Source organism: Spermophilus citellus, assembly GCF_964194105.1.
Source record: "Spermophilus citellus genome assembly, chromosome: 2".
Classification (NCBI taxonomy): domain Eukaryota; kingdom Metazoa; phylum Chordata; class Mammalia; order Rodentia; family Sciuridae; genus Spermophilus; species Spermophilus citellus.
Window position 1 is genome coordinate 211,219,695 of NC_138183.1, and position 16,844 is coordinate 211,236,538.

The window sequence follows — 16,844 nt, forward strand, 5'->3', positions numbered from 1 at the left end:
ACAGATTAGGACACTGAAGCCTAGAGATACTAAGGTCTCTGACCCATAGAGAAATTTAATGTCAGAGTTCAAAATGGAAGCCTGGCATTTTATAACACTGGCTTTGCAGTAGGATCTGGGTTTTAATAGCACCTCTGTCATTTAGTAACCATATGATCCTGAACAAATGATAGCCTCTGAGTCTTGCTCTCCTCATCTACAAACTGAGGAAAATAATCCCAACTCTACTAGATTGTCATGAGCATTAAAGAGATGGTGGTGTCTAGAAAGTGCTCATCAGAGAACCAAACACCCACCTGGATGTAGTGAATATTACCCACTGTCATTAGCTAATATATTGCTCTTTCCACTATACCACAAACTCTGATCAGGGAGGTTGTGGCTACCAGATGCATCATCATCATCATCATGGAGCTGGTGAGTGTAGGAAGGAACAGGGAAATTATGCAGTTTGGCAAAATGTTCCAGGGGAGCAGAATGATAAATGCATTGTACAGCAGTAACTATGGAACTACTCCGACTGGGCCCCATGCAGGAGCAGATTTCACCTTGAGGAGTGCAAAGGGAAATGTACCATTTGTGTGCCTGTGTGCTGTTACACTTAAATAGGTGTCTGAGGAATGAAGCAATGCAGATTGGAAAATATGCTTATATTTCTATGACCCTCATGCTGAGACAACTGGAGGAGTCAGCATTCTGTTTTTGCTTCTCTCCTTTCAGAACTAATATATCACAATTCTGCTAGCAACCAACACAGCTCTCCAAAGATAGACCTCTCCAAGCCTGCTTCACAGTAGGTGGAGGAGTCCCTAAGAAGTCCCTAGGCTTCTCCAAGTGCCTTCTATGTGATCTAGCCCCTCCCCCACTGCTTAACAGGGAGTGATATTCAAAAAGTCACAAGATGCAGTGCCCATTCTGCAACACCATACAAGAGATAAGCAGATGTTACAAAGGAATCAAATACTAAAAGGAAATACAAACTTACATGTACAAATCTCAACCACTTGCTTTTTGATAGGCCTGTGCCCTGCACTGAAGTTATAGCCACAATCAAGATATGGGAACTGGGCTGGGGATATGGCTTAAGTGGAAGCACTCTTGCCTAGCATGCGTGAGGCACTGGGTTCGATTCTCAGCACCACATAAAAATTAAAAAAAAATAAAGATGTTGTGTCCACCTAAAACTAAAAAATAAATATTAAAAAAAGATATTAAGAACTATGTAATGTTTTGAACGACCAACAATAAAAAAAAATTAAAAAATTTAAAAAAAAGAATAAAAAAAAAAAGATATGGGAACTGAACTCAAATAACTCTTATTTGAACTGGCAAACAAAGCTATGCAGAAAAGATAACAGGTCAAACCTGATCTAAACCTTGTAAAGTGGTACAATTTTGAGTTGCAAGTAAGGAGGACAGGATTGAGAAAATTAAAACTCATTCTTGTTGTCACTGTGAATGGAAACAAAGCAAAGGTCTAAAAAGAAATCATGAGGAATTAAAATACCCTGTAAGTCTTCAAAAGCACTCCTACAGTCCCAGCTTTAACACAGTAGTTTCTGGGGAAGGAAGGCCCCTGGGTGCCTCTGCTCACCTCCCCAGTCTGTTGCAAGGAGGGAAGAGTGAACTGTCATGGGCTCTGCCTCTTCTGGCACCATCTGAACTTTTAGGGGTTAAGGTGTGGGCAAGCACCATTTCACAGTCACCTCCTCTTTGCCCTCTACACTGAAAAACCACCACCCAGGCTCACCCATATGTCCTCTTAACTGCAAGGAAATTATTCTACCAATCACAGTCCATTTAGAAAGCCTGAGGATTCTGGGTCTTCTCTATCACACTCCAAGTTTAAGTTCCTTGCGTAATAAGTGCAACCAGATTATCTGACAAGTACCAATGGATAAAGAAGAACACAAGAATCATGGAAATGATTCATATCAAACTCCAAATCTATGATAACAAATAATGATTTGCAAAGAGCTCTAAGAAATTAAGGTTTCCTGAAAACCCACAGAAGTCCACTAACAAAACTCACATTTTTAATTGCTTCATAATTGATAAAATGCACTCACATTCATGATATCATGACAGTAACCTGTAATTATTATTATCATATCCATCTAATTATTATATTATTATTATTATTGTATCCAGTAATTATTATTATATCCATCTAACAGATACAAACCCTGACTCAGAGAAGTAAAGCAGCTTGCCCACAGAGCAATATGACAGCATAAAGTTTCTTGCTCTTTCTAAGTCCTTCCCCTCTTTATCAATTCCCTCATGGAGACCTTATCCTCAAATGATGTGTGTGCTCCATACAATTAGTGAAAAAAAATCTTACCCTGTCGGGACCTCAAGGAAATAAAACCAGGGAGATGAGGCTCAGAAATGAATACCTTACCTTTTTGAAGTAAGGAACTTTCCTTACTAATCTAGGGCGCACTGTCTACAATGACACATACATTTGTTCAGCACCCATGAGCAACCTTCCCCAGCCATCTGGATCTCTTAAAGTGGTACATGAAGGTTCCCATGAAAGTTCCAAATAGCTTCCCTGTCCTGTGAGTAGACCCCCATTTTACCTTCTACTTTACTTTCTCCTTAGACATCTGGTCATTCTGAAAAGTCAGGGGTTTTGTGATTGACTATTGTAACAGCTGTTCTTTTTACAAAGATATCTTATTGCTTCCATTTCTGCTATCCATAGTCAGTATCCCCCCAGGATGGATGATATCAAATATCCAGGAAAAAGAACTCTCTTCTAAAAAGCAATCTGTAGGTGCAGAAGGTGGCCACCACCACTGACAATGTTCCCATGGAGAACATTGCATCGCAGTTCACTGCATCGCAGAAGAGGATTATGTAACCACACAAACCCTAACCTCTCCCTTCTAGTCACAATTCAGAAGCTTCTTGAACCACTGGCTTGGGGTCTTGAGGTTCAGAGAGCTGCATACCAAGGGAATTGCCTGCTTTGCCTTCCTTGGAAGTGACAAGAGCAATGTTTTTCCTTTGTTTATCTCAAGGAGCACCTACCAAGGCAGTGATTCAAGACACTGCAAACAAAAAAGAGGTTAGAACCAAATGGGAAAAATGTTCGAGGAAGAGAGATGAAAACAGGACTGGCTCCTAAGGCAGACAACCAATAAAAAATACTCAAAAAAAAAAAAAAAACTGGCAAAGAGACTATTGATTCAGGTCAATGTCAACAATAAAGAGGTCCCATTAACTGAAAGTCCTCCAAGCAGAAAGCTCCAAGCAGCAGCAACCCTTGGAATTAAGCAGATGGCATTATATTGAGGAATCAGTCATTTAGAACAGGATCCCACACAGCAATCAAGGATTCAGGACATGGTCCAATCCATGGGCAACAGGACTAGCAAAATCCAGATCCTGTTTAGGATAGGGTTTTTATGTAAGTAGAACTAGCAGAGATACCCAGTTTCCCAGATGGAACATGTGGAAGGGAGAAGGTGTTCAGTAAAGACAAAGGGTGACCAAGGTTCATTAGCACATATAACCAGACTGCCAGTAGTCTAACAAATTCCAGACCTGAACTCTAAAGAAGGATCAAGGATAAAGAGGTAGAGAGAGGATAGAAAAGGCTACAAAGACATTGCAATAGACTGGGTAAAAACACCAAGCAAAGAAAAACTCCGTGAGAAAGAGAGACACGGTTGTTAGGCTGGATGGCAGAAATAACAAAATGTATATAAAACGTGATCTTTGTTATCTGTTGGAGAATAGGGAGCAGTTGTCCAAGCAGCCAGGGCAAAAAGGGAAGGAAAGCCAGCATGTGCAAAGACCCAGAAGCAGCAAACAACATGACACTTTCACTGGTTTGGCATGGATGAACTACAGAATACAAGGAGATCTATAAGAAGGTGAGACTGGATATTTTGACAGGGCCTAGATCCAGTAGAGCTTTTTATGATAAGCCAGAGATTTTGGACTTCATCCAGGATAAGAGTCATTAAAAATTAAAGGCACATATTCATCTCTATAACAATTATTTGATGAGTACCTACAGTGTGCTGGGCAATAATCAAGGTGACAGGGACACAGTGGTGAACAAGGCCAACAAGCCTGGAGCTTATACTTTGATAATTTAATTCTTTGCATACTGGCTAGGAGAGTATGGGTTGTATATTGCTCAAACCCCTTGTTAGCGGAGGCTGAATCTTACTCTCCTCCATATCCTAATGTTTTTTTCCATATAGTAGGTGTCCCATAACTGTTATAGAAATAAATTTTTTCAGGTAGGGAAGGTTGTTTTTGTTTTTTGTTTTTTACAGTGCTAAGGATGGAACCCAGGGCCTTGCACATGATAGACAAGTACTCTACAACTCAGCTATATCCCCAGCCCTGTTTTCTGTATTTTCTAATAATCAATTTATATTTTTAGTCTTCATTTTAGCAACTAGGTGGGGACATCACTATTAACAGGCAATAGATAATGGGGGTCCAAGCTAGAGGAACTGTCGTGGAGGTGGAGATAGCTAACAGATTCTTGAACAACCCATTCAGACTTTATAGACACAGCCTTTCTTTTATCAGGCCACTTGGCATCCTCCTTTAAACCCTTAGTGCCTTTTGTTTTCATTCAAAACCTCTGCAGGATTTACTTTCACCCTGGGAAAGCCCAATCTTCAAGGTCAAATACAACAAAAGACAGCTGGTCAGCTCCAGGGTGACCCTGGGCAAGGGACTAGGTCAGTCTTACTTCTGCACAGTGTGGCAGTGATACATGAGGTCACTGGGACTCTAAATCAGTGCTGATTAATTTCCTCTGCTGCTGAAAGAAAGCAAGCCAGAAACATCCTTGCTATGCATGTGGATGGCTATCTCAAAAGGAATTCATACTCTGTGGAGCTGCATGAAGACTGTGGATTACTAAGCATCTGGACTCCACTATTTTCACTGGGACTGATTCTAAGAAGGGTTCATCACAAGATCTAGGACAGCTACACAGTGCTCCTAAAAGCTCAAGTGATTAGCACAGAAGAACAGCTCTGATCCATACTTATAACAAAACCTATCTCTGAAACACAGAGTGACTTGAACCCAATAATAATCCTTTTGTATATAGCACTTTACAATTTACAAAAGTTTTAATATATGGTAATTGCATCTTGCAATCTTGTGTATAAGATAAAGTAGATATTATTACAACTTTGTAGATAAGAAAACTAAGGCTTAGAAAGCCTTTAACTGGGAGAGCATGGAAGGAATAGATGAATTCTAGATAGGGAAGAGGGGTGGGAGGGAAAGGCGGGGAGTACGGGATTAGCAAGGATAGTGGAATGTGATGGACATCATTATACAAAGTACATGTATTAAGACTTGAATTGGGTGTCAACATACTTTATATACATACAGAGATACAAAAATTGTGGTATATATGTGCATTAAGAATTGTAATGCAAAAAAAAACAACAAAGTACATATATAAAGGCATAAATTGGCGTGAACATACTTTATATACAGATATGAAAAATTGTGCCCTATGTGTATAATAAGAATTGTAATGCTTTCCACTGCTGCCATGTAGTTAAAAATAAAATAAAATAAAAAGCCTTTAACTGACCACAGGACATGAAGATGGTAGGTAAGGAGTCGATATTCCAATCCAGGTCTTGTTCCATATTCAAGATTCTCTCCATCAGACCTCCAGTTCCAGCAAGCAAAATGGTTTACTGTAATCATGAATTAACTTCACTGCCCCAATGCTACCATTTCCTTACCACTTTTCCTTATAAGACACTGTCCCAAAGCCTGAAGAAGGTCACCATATCTTTTGTTAGTCAGAACTACCACCCAGATGGTGAAAGCCAGAGCCTGAGGACACATCCTATTCAGAACTATCCAGAGAGGAAGTTGTTGGAATACAGGAATAGCAATGAGAGGAATGAGGAGGAGTCTGAAAACAGGTTCTCACTTAAACTATTGTCAAATTTCTCTCTGAACTTCAGTTTCTGCACCCCTAAAAGAAATATCCACCACTCAGGCATTAGAGAACAAAACAGTGTTTTTCTTCTCCCATTTCTAGACAGTCACCAGACTGTGCTGGATGGACTCACTCACTGAGGAGAGCAAACTAGTCCCATCCTTGTGGTCTCCCTTGCATAAGCTTACACATTCTTTTTGGCACTCTTTCTCAGATTATTTACTTTGTACCAAACCTGACCCTAATTATACAAAGAAAAAAGACCATGCCTATTCTCAAAGAACTCAAAGTTTGATTTAGAGATGAACATAATAATTACTGTATAACTAGTAAATACTGTGTTGCACAATTGAGCAGCAACTTTGTCTTTTATTTGTGAATTCTTAATGCCTTGCACTGTACCTGGCCCAGGGTAGGACACAATAAACACGCATAATAAATAAAACATTCATCATGATGATAAAAGTACACAAGTTCAATAAAAACACTGGCTTCTTCACCTCAAAACTTCTATCTTCTCACATCCCTTTTTTCTTTACTCCTAGGTTGAAAAAAAGAAAAGGTATCCTTCCTCCTTCTCGGAACTAAGTCTTTCACAGTGGCCTCAAACTACTTCTCATCTCCATGGGGGCCTGGCTCAAATCATCCCCTTCCCTCATGCAACTTTGCCTATAAACATTCTCACTCTTTGATCCTTGCTTTCAGCCTTCTGACATACTCTGATTTCTCCACACAAACAAAACTAACTAGAACCAAGTTCTCCTGTCAAAGGCATGAACTTGTTCCCATTCTCCTTTGCTACATCTCCCATAAGGTATGCTCACACCAGCAGCCTGTATTTGCCATCATCCTCCAGTAACTAAGCTCCTGCTTTGGCTTCCACCTCTTCAATGAAGTTTCTGTATGATCATAGCCTTCCCATTACTAAACCCAGTGGTCTTATCTCCATCCCCAACCTCCCTGACCTCCCTGTTGAAATCTCTTCACCTTCTGGGACACTTCTGTGATACTTTCTCCCCTCTTATCATACTTAATCTATGAACAGCTACTCTGCTGTTCTTCTTCTGCTTTCCTCTTAAATTCAAGTTCTTGCCAAGATTCCCCTGTAACTTTACATGAGCTCCCTTGAGAACTAATATAACATTAAGACTTTCTGTTAAGGAAGTCTTTTTCAGTCATCATCCCCTACCCTAACCCTGAAGAACCCAATAAACCACAGGGACTGAAAATGCAAGAAAGAAAAGGTCCCCAAGGACATGGGATGGGATGAACAAATTTTCATCCTTGGACCCTCAAGAGCCTTTGTCACCTTCTGCTTGTCTTACAATAAACTTAACCTAACCCTACTACTAATTCACAATCTCCTAAGACAGGAACTGTTCCACTCTTGTCTGCTTCTCCCATCCTGTTATTGTAGTCTAAGAGAGAAGGGCACACCTCAGCATCTGTTGGACTAAAGAAAGAAACCAAAGGTGAATATGCATAAAAGTACTCAGTGAACTGTTAAGAGCTGAAGGACCAAAACCTCATCATCTGTAGCCTCTGTAAGAAACTCCAGCGCTATTCTGAGCATGGTACAGGGTCAAAGCCCATCTGTGCTGGCTCTGCAGTGCATTTAATGACCAAATGCCTGAAAACATAGAAATACTTCTTCCTGAACTAGCCTGGGATTAAGAAGCACAGATTAGAAGGAGGGAGAATGAAAAAAGGAGGTAAGAAGGGGCACGTATCTCCAAAACCATTTCTTTCATTCACTTTTATTTTATTCAATCATTGAATATCCACTAATTACCTACAAGGGGGTAGAGGTTACTCTAGACACTGAGACCATGACTTTGAACAAGACACACAAGGCCCTTGCTCTCTTGGAACTTATATTTTAGTGAGAAGAGCGAGTTAGTACATACAGATAAATAAGAAAATAGCAGGCAGTAGTAAATGCTTGCCATCTCACATCTTTTTTACCAACTCCAACAAGACGACCCTGTCTGGTGCCTCTTTCTCTCCTCTGAGTGTTCTCAAGGACCGATCCAGTCCACTGCTTTGAGGGTTGATGTTATTTCTTCCCCTGCTATGTCAGCAACTACAGCACAGATGTGCTAGAATTAGTAATCACCAATGGAACACTCTTGGGTGAACACTGCTACACATTTTGAGCACTGTTACCCATTTGGGGAGGGCTCTCAAATACTAACTCCTGCTGTGCAAAAGGTTTGGGCTGTGGTGCCCCCATGATCTGAGACCTTAGGCTCCTCCAGAAATGGCAGTGATGCTCTGGGGTACTTACCAGAGAGCCACTTGGGAATGCTTTTTTCAGGTTGTGTTCAATTCTGTCAGAACCCTCCGGACTCAGCTGATTGCTGGTGGTAGATTTCTGTGTTATTTAGGGCACTAAAGTCCCATAGTCTTGACACAAACTTAAAATTAGAAATGCATTAAATATAGGAAAGGAGGAAGGTCATTCAGGAAAGGCAGTCTTCCGAGGGAGCTGCAGGACAAAGACGCCCTGGAAACTTCCAGGTTCATTAATGGATTTTACACAGCATTCAAGTGATATTTCTCCTTCAGAACTAACATTGTGGAAAGCATAGGGACAGGCTCAAACCTCAGCTAATACAGCTGAGTGAGTGACTCTGAAAACTAAAAATAGCTTCTTTCCCACTCATTCTGACAGATTTCACTTAGACCCTGTGCACAGGTTGATTCTCTAACAGTTTCAGTCCTGCAGCAAAATGAGGGCTGATGGCATTTGAGCTTGACAATTACCCAAACTCTGGTTCAATTTTTGTTTATTTCCACATTTCCTACTCCTGCTCCAATGACTGCGTGTGCAAACACACATGCATGTGAATAGTGGGATTTGGAGCACCTTAACCAAATGTGGGCAGAATTTAAACCAGGAACATGACTCAGGACTGTGGCTGAATACTGAGTCCACAGCAGGCCCCCAGCAACACTGGCAATTGGGCTGTTTGTCTTGGATCTTCTCCTAATTCCTAGCTAACCTCCCTGAGCATCAGTTTCCCCAATAGGAAAATAGGAATACACATTCCTCTTCTGGCCTATTTCACAGCATCATGCCCAGATCAAATGAGACAACATAGGTGAAAGTTATTTTCCTTCATTACTATACAAGGTTCAGGGACAAACCAGACAGGTGGCCACATAGCAGAACTAGGCTCAACCCACTGGAAGACCCAAGCATCCTGAGTTAAAAGCAGATCCAGCAGAACAGTTTTAGTTCATGGTGTCCCTTGGCATGGGATATCTTTCTACCTTCGCTGTACTCCTCCTACTCATTCTTAAAAACCTAGTTCAAACAACATTTTTTTTTTTTTTTTTTGGACAGTGTCTTCAGAGGTAATCTTTCTATCTTCACTGCTCCCTTGGTCTTTTGTATCTACCTCTAATAGAAATTTTCACTCTGTACAGTATATTATTTACTTATGCACCTGGAAGTTCTCTGAGGGCAAAGACCATCCATTTTTAATGTTCATATCTACCCCCATACCACAATGCAGCCAGCACTGGCACATAGCATATGTCAGTCAATGTTTTATGAGTTGACTAAGGAAAAGGTGAGTCCTTAAAGTCAACATGCAGATAAATGACAGAGACGCAGGAGAACAGAAAAGGCAGAACAGTCACATACAAAGAGCCAGTGGAAAGTGTTGCAGGGGGTAAGGACTCCAAAAAGGCAGGGTCACCAAGGTCTGTCCCAGTCAACAAGGGAACAAAAGTCAAAGCCAAACTAAAAGTTCTGGAAAGACCAGGCAGAGATCTGGTCCTGAAAATACTATAGATCAAACAGAAAGCAGGGACACATATTTGAGTCCAGGTACTAGGAGCAAGGACATCATACCAAGTTCCACAAACTAAACTGAAATAGGAAGGCTGGCACAAGGAACAGGAGAGAGAACAGAACAAGGGCAGTCAGAGCAAGGTTGAAGCCTGGAACTTCAATTAGCAAACATTCCCAGATCCATCAAAATTAATTAGCAGCTAGGGATTAGTAACCTTAGTTATGAAACTAAGGAACACCAGAAGCAGAAGTCATTACAGAGTAAAGTAGTGATCATTTCTAAGAAATAAGAATTAGCTATGGAAGAGATTCTTGGATCTAGTAAAAACACTAGAAATCATCTGGTCTACCTACATATGGGGAAGCCAAGAACAAAGGAGGAAAAGGGGCTTGCCCAATTCACTCAGTCAGGGGAGAACCAACGGAAAAACCCACGTCTTCAACTTTCAGTCCAGTTCTTGTCCAGCAGGTCCTCCAATGGCACCACAAATAACCAACTCTAGCTGCTGCTGAATCTTAGGATACACCCACTGAATGAGCACAAATGCTTCTACCCAACTCAACACACAGGCGTTCACTTTTGGGTGGAGGTTGGAGCCAATGTTCCACAGAAAATGTGCTGGCAGCAACCACACAGAACTTGGAAAGTAAAAGGTTGCTGTGGTATATTTTTGCTGTCAAGGAGCAAACAGACCTGTTCACACACATCCTGTGCTGACAATGTACATGGGGGCAGGGAATAAATCTCAATCACTGTGCCACCCCTGGAATTTTCCAAAAGAAACCAGAAAGGTCTAATATCTAAAGTAAAGCTGACAGTGCATGAATTAATACCACTGTAAGAACATTAAAGAAAAGCCCACCATGTCTAAAATCTCAAGTAAAACCTTTCTCAGGTTAGAAGTGAGACAAGGCTTAAAGAAAGAAATTGAGACTCAAGGAATTCAGAGACTCTAATTCCCAGACTTCAAAAATTTTCATTCAGGGAAGGGTACCCATAAAAAAGGACATAGGGAAATCATCCTCAATTTTACTTCATCTATGGAGAAAGTATTTGAGTGTTTTTAAATACTTCAAGTTCAAGACCCAGGCCCACCATTTACCTGCGGTGGGATTCAGGGGCCACTTAAGTTTCCCATTCTGGATTACCCATTCTGAGTTACCCATCTATGAACAGTCTTCTTGTTTATAAAGCAATGATTTTAACACATGCACAAAGGTTTATTATAAAGGTGAAATAATATGTATAAAGTATTTAGTACATTGGCCCATGATAAACACTGAGTAGCTCTGTATTTATTTGCTTTCTTTTTTCAGGGGAAAGAAAGGTTATACCATATCCCAGCTCAGTTCACCTGTGATTTTTCTTTCTACTTGGCTGTCACTCTGGACCAGTAGACATTCCATCTGAGATCCCAGATCCTTACTCCTTGGATATTAAAGGCAATTAATGCAAATTAAACTCAACTGGTAAGCTATGTTCCACACAAGTGCTTAAAAGTCACGAATTGTCAGCTTAGCCCAAGGCTGTTCCTGCTTCCCCAGGGATCCCTATATTTCCCAACCAGGGCAGCATCTAGTTTAATATGGCTCTTATCTTTTCCAAGGTGAACCCACTCCACCAGCTTATAAAATCCCACTGGTCTGGCTCTCTCTGGTCCTCAGAAAAATGGATGCTCAATGGGCCAGACTTAGGTATCAACAACTGGATATAATTCCCAAACCAAATTTACCAATGGGTAATACCCAGGAGTCTAAATCTACAGGGAGACCAGCGTATAAATACCAGCACCCCAGACACTGGAAACGAGGAGGCAAACATTAAAATGAAGCTGCCAAGAGGACTGAAGCACAAACCCACTCCCATATTGCTCCACTAAGAAGCCACATAAAAGACACGCCTATTAGATTCTTAGGCTACATGTTTACACTGACCACATCTATCACAGTACTGCACATTGTGGCCACCTCAGGACATCAAAAGCTCTCAAAGCAGAAGAGAACAGAACCAATAATTACTGAGTACCTACTTCAGGCCAAGAACTATGCATGTTATTCTAAGGTATATCACATATACCTTATGTAATAATACATATTATTACATATTACATATTATTACATATACCTTATGTAATAATACATATTATATTATTACATAAGGTATATCTTAAGAACTATTCTTCACTTCACAGAAGAAGAAATACAATTGATCAACAAATATATGAAGAAATGTTTAACGTCTCTAGCAATTAGAGAAATGCAAATCAAAACTACACTGAGATTCCATCTCACTCCACTCACAAATGGCAATCATCAAGAATACAAGCAAAAATGAGTGTTGGAGAGGATGTGGGAAAAATGGTACACTCATATATTTCTGGTGGGACTGCAAATTGGTGCAACCATTATGGAAAGTAGTATGGAGATTCCTAAGAAAACTTAGAATGGAACCACCATTTGACACAGTCATCCCACTCTTAGATTTATACCCCAAGGACTTAAAATCAGCATACTATAGTGATGCAACCACATTAATGTTTATGTCAGCTCAACTCACAATTGCTAAATGATGGAACCATCCTAGGTGCCCTTCAACAGATGAATGAATAAAAAAACTGTGGATGGGCTGGGGTTGTGACTCAGTGGTAGAGTACTTGCTTAGCACATGTGAGGCCCTGGGTTCAATCCTCAGCATCACATAAAAAATAAATGAATAAAATAAAGCTATGAAAAAAGTTACCTCATTAAAAAAAATTGTGGTATGTATACAATGGAATATTACTCAGCCTTAAAAAATAATGAAATTATGGTATTTTCCAGTAAGTGGATGCTTTCATGGGTAGGTAATTTGAGACTTTGAGGTTAGGTAGCAGAGGCACAGGGAGTCATAAAGTTTTTGAATCTCTGGTTCTTCTGGTAAGATGAAGAATAATTCTTTTTTTTATTATTTGTTCTAATTAGTTATACATGACAGTAGAATGCATTGTGACAAGGGCTGGGGATACAGCTCAGTTGGTAGAATGCTTGCCTTACATGTACAAGACCCTAGGTTCAATCCCCAGCACCACCAAAAAAAAAAAAAAAAAAATGCACTGTGACACATATATAAATGGACTATAACTTTTCTGGTTGTACATGATGTAGAGTTATAACAGTCACATAATCATATATGCACATAGAGTAATAAGTATATGATTCATTCTACTATCATTCCTACCCCCATGCTTCCTCCCCTCTCTTCACTCCCCTCTGTCTAGTCCAAATTACCTCTATTCTCCCACGTGATTATTGTGAATTAGCATCCACATATCAGAGAATTAGCATCCACATATCAGAGAAAACATTCGGCCTTTGGTTCTTTGGGATTGGCTTATTTTGCTTAGCATGATACTTTCCAGTTCCATCCATTTACTGGAAAATGCCATAATTTCATTCTTCTTTAAGGCTGATTTTAAGTCCTTGGTATAAATCTAGAGTGGGATGACTGTGTCAATGGTGGTTCCATTCTAAGTTTTCTTAGGAATCTCCATACTGCTTTTCATAATGGTTGCACCAATTTGCAGTCCCACCAGAAATATATGAGTGTACCATTTTTTCCCACATCCTCTCCAACACTCATTTTTACTTGTATTCTTGATGATTGCCATTTGTGAGTGGAGTGAGATGGAATCTCAGTGTAGTTTTGATTTGCATTTCTCTAATTGCTAGAGATGTTAAACATTTCTTCATATATTTGTTGATCAATTGTATTTCTTCTTCTGTGAAGTGTCTGATCAGTTCCTTTGCCCATTTATTTATTGAATTATGTGGGGATTTTTTTTTTTTTTTGGCATTAAGGTTTTTTTGTTTGTTTGTTTTGTTTTGTTTTTTGTTTTGGTGCTGGGGATTGAACCCAGGGCCTTGTGCATTGGAGGCAAGCACTCTACCAACTGAACTACATCCCCAGTCCTAAGTTTTATGAGTTCTTTATATATCCTTGTTATTAATGCTCTACCAAGATCCTATCTTAAAGAACGAGTTCAACAGGAATTCACTGCAGGGTTCACAACAGTTATTAAAAACTAAAAAATTAAAAAGAGAAAATTATGTAAATATCCAACACCCAAAGAATGGCTTAGAAAATCCCACAACCTTCTGATCAAGTAATGTGATATAGCCATTTTAAATGATCATTTTAAAGACCAAGAGGAAACAAAGCAAAGAATTTTTGACAAAATAATGAAGACTAAATACTATCACTACAATTTTTGGAGTATACACACGTGTAAATGCAAAAAAGAATGTAGCTATGTAAAGGTGGTAAGATTTGGGGAGGGTTTATTATTACTATTACCTTGTATAAACTGTCTTTGTGGTGTTATTTAGTATCTTTCAGTCAAAGAGAAAGAGAGAGGAAGTAAAGACAGACTCAACCTAACACTAAGGAACACCCAGGAGAACCAGGGCTGGGATGTGAAGTAGAAATTGAGAACCGCCCTACATACCCGGAAGGAGGAGGCCAAGCAGTCCCCAGGGGAGGGGAAGCCCTCCAGGTATGGAAAGGGTTGTAATTAGTCTGATGCTAATTACGGAAGTCTCACTAGCTTATTAATTTTTTGACAGAATCTGAATGAAGACTAAATTCCTTCATTAAACCAACCTGGGTTCCGAGGCATATTTCCTGCATAGCCATTCCTCTCAAAAAACTAGCCTTTCTTTAAAGCAGTAAAGTAAAATTTAGTAACAGAAACATACACCCTGGAGAAATTAAGCCTCCTGCCTATAATGCAGAAATTCAAGCCATTTCAGAGAACCAAAGGGGCTTGAATAAGCAACTGAAGTACAATGCTTTGTATACTGGGAAATATAAACAGAAGTGCAAAATATTTAGCTCAGTATTAAAGCCGCCCCCCCCCCCAATCAGGTCCCAACCCATCTTTCTGATATTACCTCGTAATTGCCCCATGCTTCAGCCAAATTTAACCACCAGTGACCCCAAAACATTTTCTTCACATTCCTACCCCTATGATTCTGTTCCTGCTGTTGCACCCAACTAAAAGTCTTCTCCTCTCTTCCAAGTGTTTGCTCAAGTCTGAACCATCCTCCACAGAACAGCTCAAAGCCATATCATTCTCTAAGATCAAGCCAACCCCTGTACCCAGAATTCATTTCCCACTCCTCATAGTATACCCAAAATATTGTATTTTTAACCTCTTTAGAAGAGTTACACACAGTCTGCCTTATGATATAATCACCTGGGTAACTGGGGAATAGACTTTTCTAACACATTAAACCATGAGCTCCTTGGGGAAGCCACTTTAGGTTTCTACATGGAATCAATCATAATGCATGACACACAGTAGGTCCTTTGTAAACACTTCAAAAAAAGACAAGGAAAAGAGACATTTGTATGTAAGAAGTCACTTCCTACCTCAGTTGCTCCTGTAAGGCAATGCAGAGATGAAGGTGGGCTGTTCTGTGGTCTCGAGCAAGGGAAGGATGAATCCTGTTTTTCTAGTTTCCAGCTATCATGAGACTCCAATTTCCTCCCTAGTTGACCATAGTCTGCTCGGCCCCAGGTGAACACCTTGCCGGTTTCTAAAAATAAACATTATTTGAATTAAGGCTTCATCCCAGGGCTGTGCTTTCATGGGTAGGTTATGAATTACTAGAGGAAGTGTGAATATTTACATTAGCACCAACTACTAGGTACCAAAAGCCTTCCTATCTTCCTGTAAAGAAAGTACAAGTATTTAAACTTTTACAGATGTGGAAACTGAAAGGTTAAATGACTTGCCAAAGATCAAGTAAGTGGTGAGCACAGAGCAAGAATCAGAGGATGATTCTAAAGCCTGTGCTCTTGCATTGAATAGAGATATACCCTTGAATATTACTACAGATCAACTTCAACCACTCTCACAGCCTACCCACCTCTCCTCTTCTTTGCACCCTCCTCAAGCTTTGCACAGATGCCTGTTCTGAGGCTTTTGTCCCTTCTACCTAACCCAGAGTCCTTCACCCCCACTGAAGTTCCCCACACCACAATCTGTTAAGGCTTTCCTCCTAACTCAATTAATAGCCAGTTTCTTTGTTTTTTCTTTCTCCATTTTCCCCTCCACATAAGAGTCTGTGCTCCCACCCAAGCTGAAGCATGCTATCAAATCCAACTTCTTAAGAGGTTCAAAATACAGAAGCAATTCTAACAGTCCCAAGACAAGTGTCTATGTTTACTTGAGTTAAGGGAATAACAGAAGAAAGGAGAAAAAAATTAAAAAGACAAAATTATTTGGAACCATAAAAGCATTCAGTTCCCCATTACCACTCAGGATGCTAACCAGTGCTATAGATGATAAAAGAAAATGAAGTTTGAAGAAGAAGAAATGGCCTTTCTTTTCCCAGATAAGAGAAAATTCACCAAACTTATTCAGTTGTGCCAAATGCCACATTTGTTATTTCAACAGAAATGCAAAATCCGATGAGGCATAGATTATTAACAGATTCTCTGCAATAAATATGCATAACCATGTGCGCTGTATAAATTCTTTATACATGTTTATTTTAACAAAGAAAAATTTTGCTTAAGAGACAAAACACAAAGTAATGCATATTAAATTCTAGACAAATCTACTACATACTCTGTGTTTGATATCAAAGCTTCATCTGGCCCTACATTCAACATATGGTTCATAGTGTTGGCTAAAAAACTACCACAGATTCATGAAGGAAATATCACAGGGATACAGGGCTCTGCAGGGATATAATTCTCAGGTTTAACCTGCTTGTAAACACTAAAGTACATACTAAGGAATTGACTGGAATCTGACTCCTGGGCTTCCTCAGAACAAAGCCTATGCAGCCCACAGGGTGTCTGGTAATATTATGAGAACTTGAAGTGAGTCCACTCAGATGTGCTATTTCATGCATCAGCATGTGCTATTCCTTATGCTACAGATGCCCTTTCCTTACCTGGTAAACCATGAATCAACTTTTAGAGTCCAGCTTATGTACCACTAGTTCTATGAAAACTTTCTTGGCTCCCAAAATCTTCCAAGAAAGGATGAAACTCACCCTCCTTTTAGCCACCTTTGGTATTGTATTCAACTACTATGCTGC

General features: G+C 39.9%; 1 protein-coding gene across 6 annotated transcripts in view; it reads right to left on the minus strand.

Moving 5' to 3' along the window:
• The window catches only part of SERGEF (secretion regulating guanine nucleotide exchange factor), a 251,564-nt gene that overhangs the window by 176,423 nt on the left and 58,297 nt on the right, over nucleotides 1-16,844 (minus strand). For all 6 annotated transcript variants that reach the window (XM_081282263.1, XM_081282262.1, XM_081282264.1 and 3 more), the window contains one exon: nucleotides 15,163-15,329. In XM_081282263.1, coding sequence (XP_081138389.1) covers nucleotides 15,163-15,329 — 167 coding nt within the window. The remainder of the gene's footprint in view (nucleotides 1-15,162; nucleotides 15,330-16,844) is intronic.